Raw genomic sequence first — 17,114 nt, forward strand, 5'->3', positions numbered from 1 at the left:
TTGTTTCATGAAGTCAAGATTTTGTTTTAGGGAAGCATTTTAAGTTTCAGAAAAACAATATTTTTTCCGACATTTTGCTAAAGTTTCTGTGTTCCTTTAGGTTTTCTTGTTTGATTTACGTATTATACTAAAGAACCAAAACATTTACGTCTGTTTAAAGATAAACATTTGCAAACTAAAAAGACGGCATAACTTTTTTTATCAATTCTAACGCGATACAGTTTTGTCCATCAATTTCTCGTTTGATTTACATATTAATTGTTTCTAGGAACCGCACAATCTCTCATTTTGTTCAATAACCGGTAATAAACAGGTTGTTTTTAGGTATATTATTAATGAAGTTCTTGTTTATTATGATTTTGCTTTATTTTAGACAAAGAAAGCTATCCAAAGAGGTGCAGTATATAGTCTTTGTTTTGAATGAGTTAAGTTCGTTTTTTTGGGCGCTACAATTTCTTGGTTGTGATTGGTTGGGAGACGTAACAATTAAACACGTCAGAACCATTGTGTTGCAATATGCGACCATGATGCGACCGCGTGGTCAGCCCAGTCTTGATTTTGGATCTGCTGTCGTTTGAAACCGTTTTTAGTAATTCTGTTTATAAAGGCTACTTTGAATTTTTGAGTTAGTTAATGTTTGTTTATTATATATAACTTTCGCATCCCTTTTACCATGGTTTTATCAAAATTCAGTAAGTACCGCGTTCGTATGCGTCTAGTTATATTACTACAGTTCGAATTGATCCGCAATGTTTTGTTCGTTAAGAAAGAAAACCGTGCCAGTGTAGTGAGTGTACACACCTGTGTCCGTACCTAACTACCTGTGTTTGTGATCTTCATCATTACCACTGACCCTGTAGCGGTTTTCTTTCCGTTTTCATACTCCAACGGCTTCAAACCATATGTTTAATGTTTGTATATACAATTAATTTCATTAATAACTGTGTTAGGCCGTGTCTTCCCGTGTTTTAATCAAATTTAGGTCATCAACCGTATTTCACGAGCACCAGTATAATCCAAGCCCGTCCTTTAGCGTGCAACGTTGCTAAATATTCCATTTGTTATTATAGTGATTTATTTTTATTGGTATTACTACTATGATTGCTGTGTCGAATAAGTCACATTTATTCTCCGCAAAAAAAAATTGCTCCGCCATTTGTATAATATGTTTATGTGACGTAATAATGCATTTCCCCCCATTTGTACGAGATCACGCTGTCATTTCTCCATTTGTTTGCTGAATGTGCTGGTACGCAGTCTATTTTTGTTATATATATATAATTTGTTTTCAGATTTTATTATTAGTCAAAATTATAGAATATGGATTTAGATTGTGATGATTCAATTTATATAAGCAGTGATTCAAGTTTCGTAAAACCAGAAACTAGTGATGGAAGCAGTTCTGAGTTGTGGTTGTAAGTATTTTATTAGTGTCGTTGTTTAAGCAGAAAGAATACAATGTGATGGGATTACTGAAAGTTGGTGAGCAGCAGCAACCGAGTAAAACCCCACACTGCTTGCATTCTGTGTTCCTAGCAAGCGGTTGTTAAATAAATAAATGAATTGCCTTTTGTAATCATTAAAAGCGATTTTTATTGAATATGTATGTATATATATATCATTAGTGTTAAACGAGATTGTAATCTATTTTGTGTTTTTTCCAGATCTGATTCGAGTAGTGAACTAAAAAAAGAAATTACGAAAAACTGGTCTTCTGATGGTTCTTTTGTATTTAACAACAGGTATGTTATGGATTTTTAAATTTATAAATAAATACTTTACTCTGTTGTGACAATGATGTGTTGTATTTATAATTGATGTTACTACATTCGTAAACGGTAATGTATATTTCTTATTTATGGTGGTGGATATTTACCCAGAAATGATTGATTTCTCCCGAATTTTACGCCAATTTTTTAGCTCATTAAAGAAAAACTTTAAAGTTTGCAGTACCGTCCTGATTTAGTATTTTATTAGCTATATATTTATTAGTGGAATTCGAATTGCGATGTGCCAATTTCATCATTGAATGTTGTTAATTTCATTATTTGAATGCATGATGCAGAAAGAGTTTAAAACATAAACACGTACTGGAATCAAGCAGTGATGTCTATGACAACGCCGATTCTGTAAAAGATTCCAAAAGCAGGTATTTTTTAGCATGCCTGTATCTTTTATTATCATTATGTGTTCATTTTGTGCGTAAACAGTAAAACGTGGGTTAGATGCGGCCATAAATAGCGTGAATTTTGCAGTTTACATTAGGGATGCACATTACAGAATAATTAGGTATTCTAGGATATCCTAGAATACTTTAATTCGAATCTAGAATTCCGAATCTAGAATTTCGAATCTTTTTATATTTATAGGAAAAAAAAATTTTACCCACAAAAGTCAGTTTATTGACCCTTTCATAACAGCCTTGTTGGATCTTGAGTTGTAAAATGATCAAAAATTGTACTATTGAGTAGTTTTTGCGTCATGAAACGTATAGCAGGCTATGAAAAGACGTTACGAAACGTTTACTCTCGAAAGTCCCACAAACACAAAAATATTTTTTTTCAAAATTAATAAGTTTCAAAAATTGTTAATATAGTATATGAGATGACGTGTAACGACGTCATTAAACAGAATACCGAATCCCGTAATTAGATTCGAATACAAAAGGATTCGAATCTCAAGGAATCGAAATTCTGTAATGTGCATCCCTAGTTTACATACAAGCGACATTACTGCAATACCGCTCTTAAATGACTCTTATACAGGGGCAATTATGAACAATTTTTCTTCTGCTCAACAGTGCTTATTGCTCATAGTATAAGCCAAGCAGGTCTACCCGTTAAATAAATTTTGATACTGAAGACAGCATTTTTTTCCGAGCATAGCATAATTAACTATGTTTATGTACTACAAACTTTCTTAGATCGGCATACAAACTGTTAGTGTTAACAGAAGCCAGTTTAATAAATAAACTAATAATAACCTACCGTTTCTTTACTATAATAAAATGTGTTGCCCAAAGTCAGTACAATACTGGCAATCAGCACACATACGTTAAGCTATCTAATTCTTATTGTTTACTTGAAACTTTAAATATGTGCGGTGTCTGGCATGGTTATATTATGCTTTGTTACCACGTGACCTCTCCTGGTTACACATAAACTCCTGGTTGTAAACTATTGGTTGGTGTCAAATCTTTCTAAATGAAATCTATTTTATGTATTAGGACAATGGAAAAAGTAACCACGATTTTGGAAACCCTAACAAGCACTATCAAAGAGTAAGTATATAACTTTTATCAGGCATATTGTTATCTAGAATTTAATTCAGTATTGTAGTTTTTTTTATTGTACCATAATGCAAGGCCTCCCCCCCAAAAAAAACATGTGCCATTTTCCTAAATCAAAGATGCGTGAGTTTTACCATAATGCTGCCGCTGTAACCAGTATAACTAGCTTCAACACAATGAATATATAGTAAGCTAAATATCGGTTAATATTTAAAAAGCATTGATTAGGGACTAACTTGTAACTACCATTCATAAACAAAGGATTCATAATGTTGGGTTTTGGTATAACCTTAACCGGGTTTCGTTTTTTTAACTGTATGCTAACCGTTTCACACAAACTTTATTAAAAACATCATGTTTCACCATTCCAATCAAAGTCAGATTGTATGTAACTAAACACCCAGGTTATAACAAGTATTATTGCTTGCTACGCGATAGTAAATAAGTTAAATTCATTAATTTATATTTAATAGGCCAAAGTTGTTGTAATCTTGAAATCTTTCTCACCTAGCTGCCCATTACCTCTTTAATTGTTTTCTATTCTAATTCCTAATAATTTTAGAATTCTTTATGATGAACCATCCACATCCAAGACATCACAACCGTATGTGCTAGTGTTTATTATTTTAATCATACAATAAAAACTTTTATTTTTACATCTGATTAAGGGGCAAGCTAATAATATTTTTCTTAAATAAGAAGTGACAAAAAACATTTGGGTCGTTTTTTTTTAAAGTTTGTTTTTAATTCATTAATTTATACATATGTAGTAAAGTTGGGTAATAAAAAAGTGAAAAAAACAATAGGGTACTTTGGGTAAGAAAGGACAACCCCTCTAACCCTCTAAAAAAATCATTTTTATTGCAAACAGTTTTTGTGGGTAAAAAGGACGTTTATTTGGCTTATTTTTTATCCTAACTGCCCTTCTAGGTGGTAATTATTTTTTTGGTAAAACACAAGTTACTAAATCAAACAAAAAATTGACAAAAAAAACTTTTTATGGGGTTTGGTAAACTTTTTTTTCTGAGAAGGCCTTTAGTGATAAATTTATTATGAATGCAACGCAAGTATTTGCTACATATTCAAGTACCGTGCAGCTGGTATATTTTCAATTTTACGAACATTTCATACTTTTTTCTCTTGTTTTTTTACCCCAAAATCGCCTTATGAGAAGGGGTAAACAAAACAATGGTGTTTTTTTCTGTTTTTTTTTTAATAAGTAAAGTTTTCTGGAATCATTAAAACGGTTTAACTCAAAAATGAAGGTAACGTGGGGTCTGTTTACGCTCTTTAAAATACGCGGGACGGGTGTGAAGTTACTGACGCGATGTCACCTGCCCGTCATAAGTGAAATCACACGATTTTAGCATCCTAAACAACGACAACGTGATGGTATAGATCTTAAACATGTCAATAGTAGCAAAGTTTATTAGGTTACGGTTAGAAACAGACTGGCGTTTAATCACAAACTCAGCATATAAATAAAAGCGCAGTTTGTTTAACGAAAAAAGTGAATCAACTAAATTAGGATAACGAGACTAGTCAGCATACCTTTCTCTTTAATTATTATTCGTTCGTTGTGAACTTGCTAACGAATCGCAACGTCAGCGAATTCACTCGTCTCGAATTATAGCCGGTGTCGAATTACAGCCGTTATCGAATAACGCGAGCGCCCAATGTTTCATATCTGATTAGACTGATTTTTAATATAAAAACAAAAAATCTTAAACTCTTTTTATATTGAAATAATACAAAGTGATGCAACAATTATAAACCATTTTTGATTAATTTTTTATATGTATTTTACATTTTCCAACACCGGAAATTACGTATCCTCTTTCACCGCAAACCACGTGTTCTAAGCCGCATTTTTAGTTATTTACCGATTTTGGGCAAGAGCATAAAATGGCCGATATTGTCGGCGTTAAGTAACCAAACGGCCAGCGATGTGCGTACGTAAAAATTAATGCAAAGCGCTAACTTGTTCATAAATGTAAACTTATTCGTATACCTATAATTCAACTCGTTCGTAACAATCTGACGTATTAAACTAGGTCAAAGCGTCTGATCATGCGTCCACCGCATGTCATGTATATGAGGCGCGTGTAACGTCGGGGTTACTTTAGGTCACTTACGCGTCTTTTTGAGCGTTAACATGATACACGAATAAACCGCATTAGATGATAATTATAATGTTTGTTTAATGGAGGGGAGGTAAACTTTATTTAAAAACAATTATAAATTACCTAATTAATTAATTACAAGTTCACTAATAACTAATTAATAATATTTTTAGGTCTTTAGTTTGATTTTTATCAGCTCTATCAGATTTTTCGGTTTTAATCGGTCATTTGTCTTGGTTTACGGTATCTGTATTATTGCGTAACAACGCATTATGGAAATCAACGCAAAAGCAAAATAACCGTTCAGTTTGCATTGTAGTTTTGCCTTGTATTCGCCATGTTTTTCTTAGCCAGGTAGACCGTTTGTTACGAAATAGTAGGAATTCACACGTGGATTCATTGCATCATAATAAGGATTGTTTGACCTGGTAATTGATTGCGACATTATAGCAATTCTCACGTTGATTATTTACGTCATAATAGGGATTCACATGTTCATCATTTAGCATGTAGGAGGTTTAAAACAGGCTTAAATGTTGTATTTTAGCCTTCACGTGCGTGGTAGTTTAGCCTTCACGTGCGTGGTAGTTTAGCTTTTACGTGCGTGATAGTTTAACCTTCACGTGCGTGATAGTTTAACCTTCACGTGCGTGATAGTTTAACCTTCACGTGCGTGATAGTTTAACCTTTACGTGCGTGGTAGTTTAACCTTCACGTGCGTGGTAGTTTAGCCTTCACGTGCGTGGTAGTTTAGCCTTCACGTGCGTCGTAGTTTAGCCTTCACGTGCGTGGTAGTTTAGCTTTCACGTGCGTGATAGTTTAACTTTTACGTGCGTGATAGTTTAACCTTCACGTGCGTGATAGTTTAACCTTCACGTGCGTGATAGTTTAACCTTCACGTGCGTGATAGTTTAACCTTTACGTGCGTGGTAGTTTAACCTTCACGTGCGTGATAGTTTAACCTTCACGTGCGTGGTAGTTTAACCTTCACGTGCGTGGTAGTTTAACCTTCACGTGCGTGATAGTTTAACCTTCACGTGCCTGATAGTTTAACCTTCACGTGCGTGGTAGTTTAACCTTCACGTGCGTGATAGTTTAACCTTCACGTGCGTAGTGGCCTTCCTCCTTGAGTGCTTAATAATGTCATAAGCTTGCCGAGCTATTCGTTGAATCTCGGCGCTCGGCCAACCTGAGCTTTTACAACTTCAGCACATCTTTTTTCCCTACCATTTCGTAACGAACATGCTGTTTGGATGTGTAAAACATTGTAAATGTACAGCAATGCTACTTCTGTTCCAGATTTAGGCTGTTTATTACCGCAAATTACAAATTTTTTATATATTGACGGGAAAATATTTTATTTAAAAAAAAAAATTTTGTGCTTCTTTTTACATCCGACGGTTTGTCCAAATGCGTCGGCAATTGCCGATTGCCGACGTGAGTCTCCATGGCTGAACTGATTTTAAATTATCCCTATTCCTTTCTCACCTCGCCTGTTTAAGAATGGCTAAAATACTTCCTTATGGGCGATAACTTTTTTGTGTGTTTTAATACATTTCTTAGGAGTTGTCAATTTATAAAGGTATAAAATAGTACAAATTTATGATACCACCAGAAAAAAAAACATATATTTTGTGATTTAAAAATTTGAGGCAATCTGTGCTTGGTATCCCATCTTACCCCACACTACTATACGTACTCGGTAAATTAAGAACACTCATGTTATTAAGGCTGTTTTCACCACCCAAGGATAAATAAATTATCTTCATTTAATCAAAATGGCTTTAGTCTGATTTTGTCTTATTTAAGAAAAGCTTTGGTCCGATTTTTTAAGAAAAAGAAATAACATACATTTTTGATAGATCTACCAAAAAGATCAAGAGAATTGAAACAGATGTTTCTAGTTCAAGGTATGTATATATATTTATATGAATTGTTTATTATTAGTTCTATTTTATCTAAGTCGCTGTCAAATAATCTGTTAATTTTAGATTTGAAGTTTTGAAACTTTTGTTATAATGTGTAAAGTTCTCCTGTATATTTCTAAGTTTTTATTTTTCTGTTTAATTTTTAAGTGAATTATAGTCCTACATCTGCTTTTTCTACCACATAAAGTATAATGCAAGATATCTATGTTCGTCAGATGGTATATATATTCATTTGAGTGGCATGTTCCTGTTTGCTTGTCAGTTGACGGTAGTTTATATTTGTGGTACTATAAACCAGTTAAGCAATTTCTTCTTTCTATTTAATTAAATATGGTTGTAGTAGAATTGAGATTTTAAACAAACATATTTTCAAAGTGTCGGATCATACAGTAGAGATTCAGTGGGTGGAAAAATATCAAAATCAGGAAGGTAGGAAAGCAGTCACAGTTTTTGAGATAGCAAAACAATTCTAACTTCAACATTAGAACTCCATCAAATTTAAAGCCATAACTGAAACATTTAAAAATATATTTTAGTGTTTATTTTTTAGTTGCTAAGTTAATGTATTCCCTTTTTCTTATGTGGATACAGGCGACAGAGGATATGTCCTTATTGTTCAAAATTATATTACAATGTTACTAACCATTTCCAATGGCACCATCAAGGGCAAGGATTACCAAAGGAGGCTTTGTTTTATGACAGTAAGCTCAAGTTAGAAAAGAAAGGAAAATACAAATCATACACTGGGTACATATGCTCTATTTGTAATATTGCAGTAAAATCACTGAAAGCACATTGTTTACATAAACACAAATTTGTTAATACAACTGGAGAAGAATTTGTAAAAATGTTACAACAATGCAGCACCGAGATAGCAGAACTTAACAGTATTTTCTCTGCATATGAAGAAAATCTTTGCAAAATTGGTGTGGGAAAAAGAAATCCCATTTCTACCAGTAAGGCAAAAACTTATGTCAAACAATTAAAAACAATGTTAAGTTCAAAAGACACCATCAACTATCCAAAGACAGTGTACAGCAATATAGAGAAATGTGTTACTGGAAAGGGTCAAGATGGAACAAAGTATGCATATTTAGCAACACTAAAAAATTTCCTTATGTTTATTGATATGGAATACCCAGATTTTATGAACAATGCTGTTCATAAATTAATGAAGTATACGGATGCTTGGTTGGCCCGACAACGGGTTAAGAAAGAAAAACGCCATAACCATGTGAAGCAGTTAAGCAGACAAAAGTTGCACGGGATTATGCAACCTTTTAAAGCTGTGCTTGAATACGAAAAAAACCATGGGATGTATGCTGCCGAACTACGCCGCATGGAATGCGGAAGTCTTGAGAAATCAGAAATTAAGGCTATTTTAGGGGATATTTTTGTAAGAATAGTTTGTCGTGGTGGCTGCCGTCCTTCTGTTTTGACTGGGTTGACTGTTCAAGAGCTAAATAATGTAGAAAAAACCAAGGCTGGAAATTACGCTTTGTATATTAAAGCGCAAAAGGAAAAAAACAATTATGCTTGTTTGGTTTTAAACAATGAAGAACTGAGCGATGTTATTTTGACTTCAAAGCATCTTTGGAGCTACAGAAATGAAACATCTAGTTTAATTCTTCCAGTATTTCCATCTATGTTGGGTCAATACACACGTATGGAACCGGCCGAGTTTAACAAAATTTGGAAAGTAAGAAGTCGGCTAGTATTTTATAATAGCAAAGTAGACATTACAGTTACAGACGTTAGAAAACTTATTACCATGGTTGCAAGCAAGCAGTCTAAAGAAGTGCAAGTAGCAATTGCAAGATCAAAAGGGCATTCAATTACAATGGCAGAAAAGGTCTACGACATATCTCATCCTCACGAACTAGTAGAACGGGGTAGAGAAACATTGGAGGAACTTGCCAATGGTTTGAAAGCTTTTATCCTTTATGGTTAAATTCTTTTTAAATAATGCAGACTAAATGTTAACTCACACAGCTGTAAGTAATTATAATAGAAATGAAATATTGTTAAATTTAATTACTATTGTTTTAAAATAAAGGGCAAAGGCTGTTTAAACTGTTTGCACATGATTCATGATACCCACGTCACAATATCCTTAATAACTTTTAATCCAATTTAACTAGCCAATCAAAATTTATGTGTTTGTTTAGATGATGAACCCGATTTGTTCCTACTTGGAGAACCTGCTGATGTACCCGCTGTTAACCCACAAGATGAACCCACTGTTAACCCACAAGATGAACCCGCTGTTAGGCCACAAGATGTACCCGCTGTTAACCCACAAGATGAACCCGCTGTTAACCCACAAGATGAACCCGCTGTTAACCCACAAGATGAACCCGCTGTTAACCCACAAGATGAACCCGCTGTTAACCCACAAGATGAACCCGCTGTTAACCCACAAGATGAACCCGCTGTTAACCCACAAGATGAACCCGCTGTTAACCCACAAGATGAACCCGCTGTTAACCCACAAGATGAACCCGGTATGTTGTTGCATGACAAACATGATATTGGTTAGAATGTGTAACTGAATATTTAAAATTTACTTTTTTTGGATTACTGTTTTCATATACAATTTATAAAAAAAATGACTTCTAATGTTTTTTTAGTGAACTATGTCCGAGTGAAGTTTTTAGAAGATTCTGTGATATCCGATATATATCGAATAAAAGATCTTCGAACAAGTGAACGGAAAATGTTTCATAATTTTCTGGAACTACCGCTTGGTGGAGTTTGTAAAGCACGTTGGTCTGGAGATGGTAGATTTTACCCAGCTGTTCGAATTCCCGCATCTTGTAAGTCACTTTAATATACTGTTGTTTTGTGATACCAATACTTACAGTTGGACTTGGACATTTTAGGCACCCAAACATGATGCATATGGTTCATTTATTTATTTTTCAGGAATATTTACTTCTTATGTTACATATTTATAGTTTCACCAATTAAACGCAAGTGGGGTTATCATTCAGACTCTGAAGCTTCTCCACACAAAAGGAAAAGCAAAGTTACAGGCCGCAAAATAAGTAAGTTTTAAGAAGCGTATAAAAGTGTATTTAAAAAAAGAAAATCAGCAGAAGTTCTACTGAGACTTTTGCCTTTGTTAAGACTAAGTTAAATATTGTTTGTGGATTAGATAGCACTAAATCTAAATGTTATCCGGATTCCTAAATATACAGGAAGTTTTCTGCTAAATATATTAAGAAACATGATAATTGATTTCTAATACCTTTTTTAATATAAAATCTTATTACTGCAGGAACCTCAAAAAAGATGCTGATTGCCAACAAGGACATGGAATCCGGAGAACTTCCAAACTTTTGCTTTGATGCATGAAGTGGATAGCATTGATACTTTTAAAAAATCCTATATTGTAGATTACATATTTGACGTCATAACACTTTGTATTGTAGATTACGTATTTGACGTCATAACACTTTGTATTGTAGATTACGTATTTGACGTCATAACACTTTGTATTGTAGATTACGTATATGACGTCATAACACTTTGTATTGTAGATTACGTATATGACGTCATAACACTTTGTATTGTAGATTACGTATTTGACGTCATAACACTTTGCATTGTAGATTACGTATTTGACGTCATAACATTGTAGATTTCGTATTTGACGTCATAACATTGTAGATTTCGTATTTGACGTCATAATATTTTGTATTGTAGATTACGTATATGACGTCATAACATTGTAGATTTCGTATTTGACGTCATAATATTTTGTATTGTAGATTACGTATATGACGTCATAACATTGTAGATTTCGTATTTGACGTCATAATATTTTGTATTGTAGATTACGTATATGACGTCATAACACTTTGTATTGTAGATTACGTATTTGACGTCATAACATTTTGTATTGTAGATTACGTATTTGACGTCATAACACTTTGTATTGTAGATTACGTATATGACGTCATAACACTTTGTATTGTAGATTACGTATTTGACGTCATAACACTTTGTATTGTAGATTTCGTATATGACGTCATAACACTTTGTATTGTAGATTACGTATTTGACGTCATAACACTTTGTATTGTAGATTACGTATTTGACGTCATAATATTTTGTATTGTAGATTACATATTTGACGTCATAACACTTTGTATTGTAGATTACGTATTTGACGTCATAATATTTTGTATTGTAGATTACGTATTTGACGTCATAATATTTTGTATTGTAGATTACATATTTGACGTCATAACATTTTGTATTGTAGATTACGTATTTGACGTCATAACATTTTGTATTGTAGATTACGTATTTGACGTCATAACACTTTGTATTGTAGATTACGTATTTGACGTCATAACACTTTGTATTGTAGATTACGTATTTGACGTCATAACACTTTGTATTGTAGATTACGTATTTGACGTCATAACACTTTGTATTGTAGATTACGTATTTGACGTCATAACACTTTGTATTGTAGATTACGTATTTGACGTCATAACACTTTGTATTGTAGATTACGTATTTGACGTCATAACACTTTGTATTGTAGATTACGTATTTGACGTCATAACACTTTGTATTGTAGATTTCGTATTTGACGTCATAACACTTTGTATTGTAGATTACGTATTTGACGTCATAACACTTTGTATTGTAGATTACGTATTTGACGTCATAATATTTTGTATTGTAGATTACATATTTGACGTCATAACACTTTGTATTGTAGATTACGTATTTGACGTCATAATATTTTGTATTGTAGATTACGTATTTGACGTCATAACACTTTGTATTGTAGATTACATATTTGACGTCATAACATTTTGTATTGTAGATTACGTATTTGACGTCATAACACTTTGTATTGTAGATTACGTATTTGACGTCATAACACTTTGTATTGTAGATTACGTATTTGACGTCATAACACTTTGTATTGTAGATTACGTATTTGACGTCATAACTTTTTGTATTGTAGATTACGTATTTGACGTCATAACATTTTGTATTGTAGATTACGTATATGACGTCATAACATTGTAGATTTCGTATTTGACGTCATAACATTTTGTATTGTAGATTACGTATTTGACGTCATAACACTTTGTATTGTAGATTACGTATTTGACGTCATAACATTTTGTATTGTAGATTACGTATTTGACGTCATAGCATTTTGTATTGTAGATTACGTATTTAACGTCATAACATTTTGTATTGTAGATTACGTATTTGACGTCATAACACTTTGTATTGTAGATTACGTGTTTGTGAAAATTGTATAATTTTTTTTCGTAATAAAACCAATTTCGTGTTCGTTGATTTATGTATTATAATGCGATAGGTGAAATTTATTTCAATTGCTGCGAGGTTCGATATATATATCGTTAGAACAGTGTTAATTTCCGTTTTGAAATATTTTTTATTTAATAGCTCCATGCTTCCCACAAGCGGACGTAAAAAATAAAAACATGTGAAACGAAAATTGCCTCGATAACGTTTCTCTATAACGTTCAGTTTATGTTTCACGCAAAAATTAAACCGCTAGTTTTTGTTTCCGGCCGTTACATAGGTTTAAGACACATTTTATGCCTAAAAAAAACAACATGTAAAATAACATGAACAAATGCCCAATTAAAAAGGATTAATAAAAGCACATCTGTGTCCAATAATATGTCATGTTTAAAAAGTCAAAAAATGGTTCAAAGAAATGGAAAAGTGCAAGTTAAAAACTTTAACAGGCAAATTTAATAACCTTTTTTATTAGCATGCTTTCATTTGACTAGTTGTAGTTATAATAAAAATGAACTTACTATTAGATGATTCTGTCCAAACATCAACAGTACACATACATTTCTTGTCTATTTTGCTTCCACTGCTGTTAAAAGCAAATGCGTAGAGGTGATTTTCCGGACTCAAGACAATGCATGCGCTGTCCAACAGCACGGTACCATTCACAGTAGTATCGTTAGGAATGCCCACATAGGAGCTGATGCTGTACAAATTGACACTACATCGCCCTATATAGCAAAAGTAATTGTATATTACTGTGGAGTTGAATGGGACATGGTTAGCACCTAAGTCCCATATTTCTTGATCATGTTTTAAACAATTTATTTTAGAGTCGTAAAGATTCGTTTATATAATTGTGTAAAAAATCTTTGTTTAATACCAAAAAAGATGATAAAAAAGAATGAAAACATGTATAATCTTGCGTCATCTTTTATTCTGATCTGTATGGGTGAGGTCCTTCAAGAACCTCGGATTTTATGCCAGATTTGGCCCATTAGCCAACACCCATGTACATTCGAATGTGACGTGCTCGTGGCTTTCTTGTCGCAATTGACTCCATGTCGCACTATATCCACAAACTTATTTCCGCTTTTGCAAAAATGTACTTACCCTACCATACTATATAGTAGGGTGGGGGAAGATGGGACAACTTTGGCACATAAAATTAAATATCCTGATCGTGTTTTAAACAATTACCAACAGTCTGTGATCGTTGTGAGGATACGGTTTTATAATTCTTTAAACGTTCTTTTTTACTACCCAATGAGAAGGGAAAATGGAATGAAAAGATGTCCCATCTTTACCCAACCAACTATCCATCAAAATTTGCAATTATTTTTTTGGTAAAAAATATAATATTGTGTGATTTAGGTAATAAAGTACTGGGCATTAGTAAAGAATCCTCCCGTACATAGCAGAATAGGCTGGTGGGAAGTGTTAGAGGCTGATGGTTAGGGGGTTGATGGTTAGGGTTAGTGGTTTTAGGGTTAGTAGTTAGGGGTTAGTGGTTAGGTTAGCAAATAAGGTGGGCGGAGGATTCTTCACTAGCACCAAGTACTAAAATTGACTTGCCTCCACCGATGTTTGTCACATTAACCGTCCAACTGCTTCTACAAAGATCTTCTTTAGGACTAGGTATCTTAAATCCTAAGTTGCTTTCATATCGAAGCAATTTCTTAATGCGCGGCTCGACTATTGGCAACGTGCCAACAAAACATCGAGTTCCATCGGCGGAGTAACCAGTGTATATTTGATTGATTCCGCCAATTGGACTACGAATGCACTTCTCTGGTCGTAGATCGACGTAGCATTTAACTTGAAACGAACAGACGTTTAAACTTTTTGAGACATATGTGTGTATATATTGTCGTTCTTGTATAGAGCAATTGTCCTCAACAACTTAAATTTAAAAACTCAGTCTAACTGAAATAATCGAAAATTTGCAACAAATTCAATAGAACTACTGTCATACTTTTTGATCATCGATAATACAATTCTAATTTTCCAGGTGATTCTCGTTTTTAGTCCCCTTGCTAATAACAACGTCTCTACTAACTTTGGAATCAGGTTCGTATACTGTGCATTTATGCTACATATGTGTGTATTTCCACTTTGTATATTTTTTTAGCTGCATTTTTGATAAAACACAATTTGTATTTTACTAAGCTAAGCCGCACGACGATATATTACCTGGTTTTTTGAAACATGGCGGGTTGGCCGCTTTGTCCCAACAACAGTCAGAGAATTTGTTACAGGCGGATTTCGTAGATATATTCACATTTTCACGGCACGAAGGAATGTTACTGATGTGGTCACTCAAATTGCATGGATCGCTAAGATCTGCGACAAAAATGGGTCAGTTGGTATATGGGTATGGTAGGGTTGGGAGGCGGGATTTATCACAACAAAGTGCGCGACAAATGCGTTTTTTGTTGCTAAGTATATAATAAAATTCGGTGGTAAACAAATATATAGTAGGGTGGGGGAAGACGGGGCACCTTAGGCACATATTATCAAAATATTCTGATCGTGTTTTAAACAATTAACAACGATCTGTTGGAGTCGCGAGGATACGGTTTTATAATTCTTTAATGTTCTTTGTTTACTACTAAATAAGACAAGAAAATAGAAAGTAAATGTGTTCCATATTTCCCCACCCTACTATACACCATTTTTCCAAGGCCAAAAATGCATAATAATAAGATGGTCATTTTGAATTCTCGCTGAATCATATTTTAACAAAGTTTTGAAGTTTTATAGTTTAAGAGATTGTATCACCAATTAAGTATGGTGGTTAAATAAATAAAAAAAATGAAAAATATTTTTCATAGTTTGTATTTGTCTGTGCGTTTTCGAATTGATAAAATTACACCTAGTGTGCGAATCAATTATTTTTCCATGTTTTAATATAATTCCTTGAAGTGTTGTCAACTAATAAATGTATCATAAGACTAGTTCGTGGTATCATATATTTTAAGTTGGAAATATTGGGCAATATGTGCTGAAGGGACCCGTATTTCCGCACAGTATATTTGTTCCGACCGATATATTTGTATCGGGCGCTATTGAGCATGCGCGGACAAGCTACTGCGCAGTGGGTGGGAATAATTACAATGACCAGCTGGTGTCGTGATATATTCGTTGTACTTAATATATTTGTACCGGTCGCTACTGCACATGTAGGTGGGAACAAATACTATACGAGCTGTAATAAATACGTACCAACACAAAAAAACGTTCTGGGAAAAAATATTAGTATATAGTAGAGTGGGGGAAGATGGGACACCTTTTCATTCCATTTTCTAGTCCCAATTTGGTGGGAAGCATATAAAATTTATAGAAGTACAAAACCTTATCCCTACGACTTCCATATACCGATGTTAAGTATACAAAACACAATCAGGATGTTTGGATATCATGTGCTAAAGGTGTCCCATCTTCTCCCACCCTACTGTATATTGAAAAAGTTAACAAATTTTTGTGTTGGGGATAACATTTATAGTTATAACCTAAATAGATGTATGCGTGAGTTATACTTTTGCGTTTTTTTTAAAAAGTTATATTCATACGTATGATTCAAGTTATGACCATACTTTTTTATATTTAACATCCATACTTGCACTTTTTTTAAAAAAAAAAGTTTAATTTTTAGCCATTACGTAGCGCTATAACATATCAAACCTGGATCGGTAAAAAAATATAAATATGTATTTTCATAAAAAATATTAATATTTATAATTAATATTCCATTTTGGAATCGGCACCGCTGGGGTTTAGACGTCTAGTTAGTACAGTTCCCAAATTTTGTGGTAGGCTAGTAGCACGAGTAGACTGGAAGCTATCGCAAAAGTGGCCGCAATAATTTTTTATATTCTAGGATCACCTTGGTTCACCAGCACCTGTAAATTATAAGTAAAATGTGCTTATTAAACTAGCATAAAGTGGGTTGTCAGTGGTACCTACTTTTTCTAGGCTACAAATAACATACCAACTCAGCTCTGCTGATTTTAAATCAAAAACTAATGTTTTAACGTGGAAACGTCGTGTCTAGAACGTTTTCAACGGAGGGTCGTAATATATTTGTACCGGGTAGTCATTGTATTTGTTACGACCTACTACGCATGCGCAATAGCGCCCGATACAAATATAACAACTGGAAAAAAATATTTTACGATACCGGTCCAAATTTAATACGACCCTCTGTTGAATACGTTCCAGACGAAGTCAGCAGAACTGAGTTGAGTATGTTATTGTAGCCTACAATATGTAACTACTACTAACAAACTTATTCTAGACTAGTTTAATAAGTACATTTTACTTGATTTACAGGTGCTGGTAAAGGTATTGCTTTACGAAAGAAACCAATCCTAACCGAGTTAAGTGTAACCATAGTATACTGAAGTATACTTACTTCATTATACTATGGTATCAATGAAGTGGGTTGGGTGTTTATTATTGGTAGTTATCGGC

At 33.5% G+C, this 17,114-nt stretch overlaps 2 protein-coding genes across 5 annotated transcripts in view; one reads left to right on the forward strand and one right to left on the reverse strand.

Moving 5' to 3' along the window:
- Window positions 1–17,114, reverse strand: part of LOC149728100 (uncharacterized) — a 33,612-nt gene that overhangs the window by 15,405 nt on the left and 1,093 nt on the right. The window contains exons 2-4 of the mRNA XM_089888832.1: window positions 14,835–14,984; window positions 14,217–14,459; window positions 13,166–13,372 (exon numbers count right to left, since the gene is read on the reverse strand). Of these exons, the coding sequence (XP_089744958.1) occupies window positions 13,166–13,372; window positions 14,217–14,459; window positions 14,835–14,984 (600 nt within the window). The remainder of the gene's footprint in view (window positions 1–13,165; window positions 13,373–14,216; window positions 14,460–14,834; window positions 14,985–17,114) is intronic.
- On the forward strand, window positions 1,311–12,674 carry LOC149728101 (uncharacterized). Of its 4 annotated transcripts, XM_089888840.1 has the most exons (10): window positions 1,311–1,415; window positions 1,665–1,742; window positions 2,066–2,149; window positions 3,227–3,280; window positions 3,852–3,893; window positions 7,275–7,322; window positions 9,509–9,844; window positions 9,971–10,156; window positions 10,298–10,387; window positions 10,621–12,674. In XM_089888840.1, the coding sequence occupies exons 5-10, from the start codon at window positions 3,860–3,862 to the stop codon at window positions 10,695–10,697; spliced, it is 771 nt and encodes a 256-aa protein (XP_089744966.1). In that variant the 5' UTR covers window positions 1,311–1,415; window positions 1,665–1,742; window positions 2,066–2,149; window positions 3,227–3,280; window positions 3,852–3,859; the 3' UTR covers window positions 10,698–12,674. The 4 variants fall into 4 exon arrangements, with proteins under 4 accessions (XP_089744966.1, XP_089744967.1, XP_089744965.1 ...); XM_089888841.1 differs by lacking the exons at window positions 1,311–1,415; window positions 1,665–1,742; window positions 2,066–2,149; window positions 3,852–3,893 and having other exon boundaries at window positions 3,244–3,280; XM_089888839.1 differs by lacking the exons at window positions 1,311–1,415; window positions 1,665–1,742; window positions 2,066–2,149; window positions 3,227–3,280; window positions 3,852–3,893 and adding an exon at window positions 6,402–6,849.

The sequence above is a fragment of the Ciona robusta genome, chromosome 11 (genome assembly GCF_009617815.1).
Source record: "Ciona robusta chromosome 11, ASM961781v2".
NCBI classification, from domain to species: domain Eukaryota; kingdom Metazoa; phylum Chordata; class Ascidiacea; order Phlebobranchia; family Cionidae; genus Ciona; species Ciona robusta.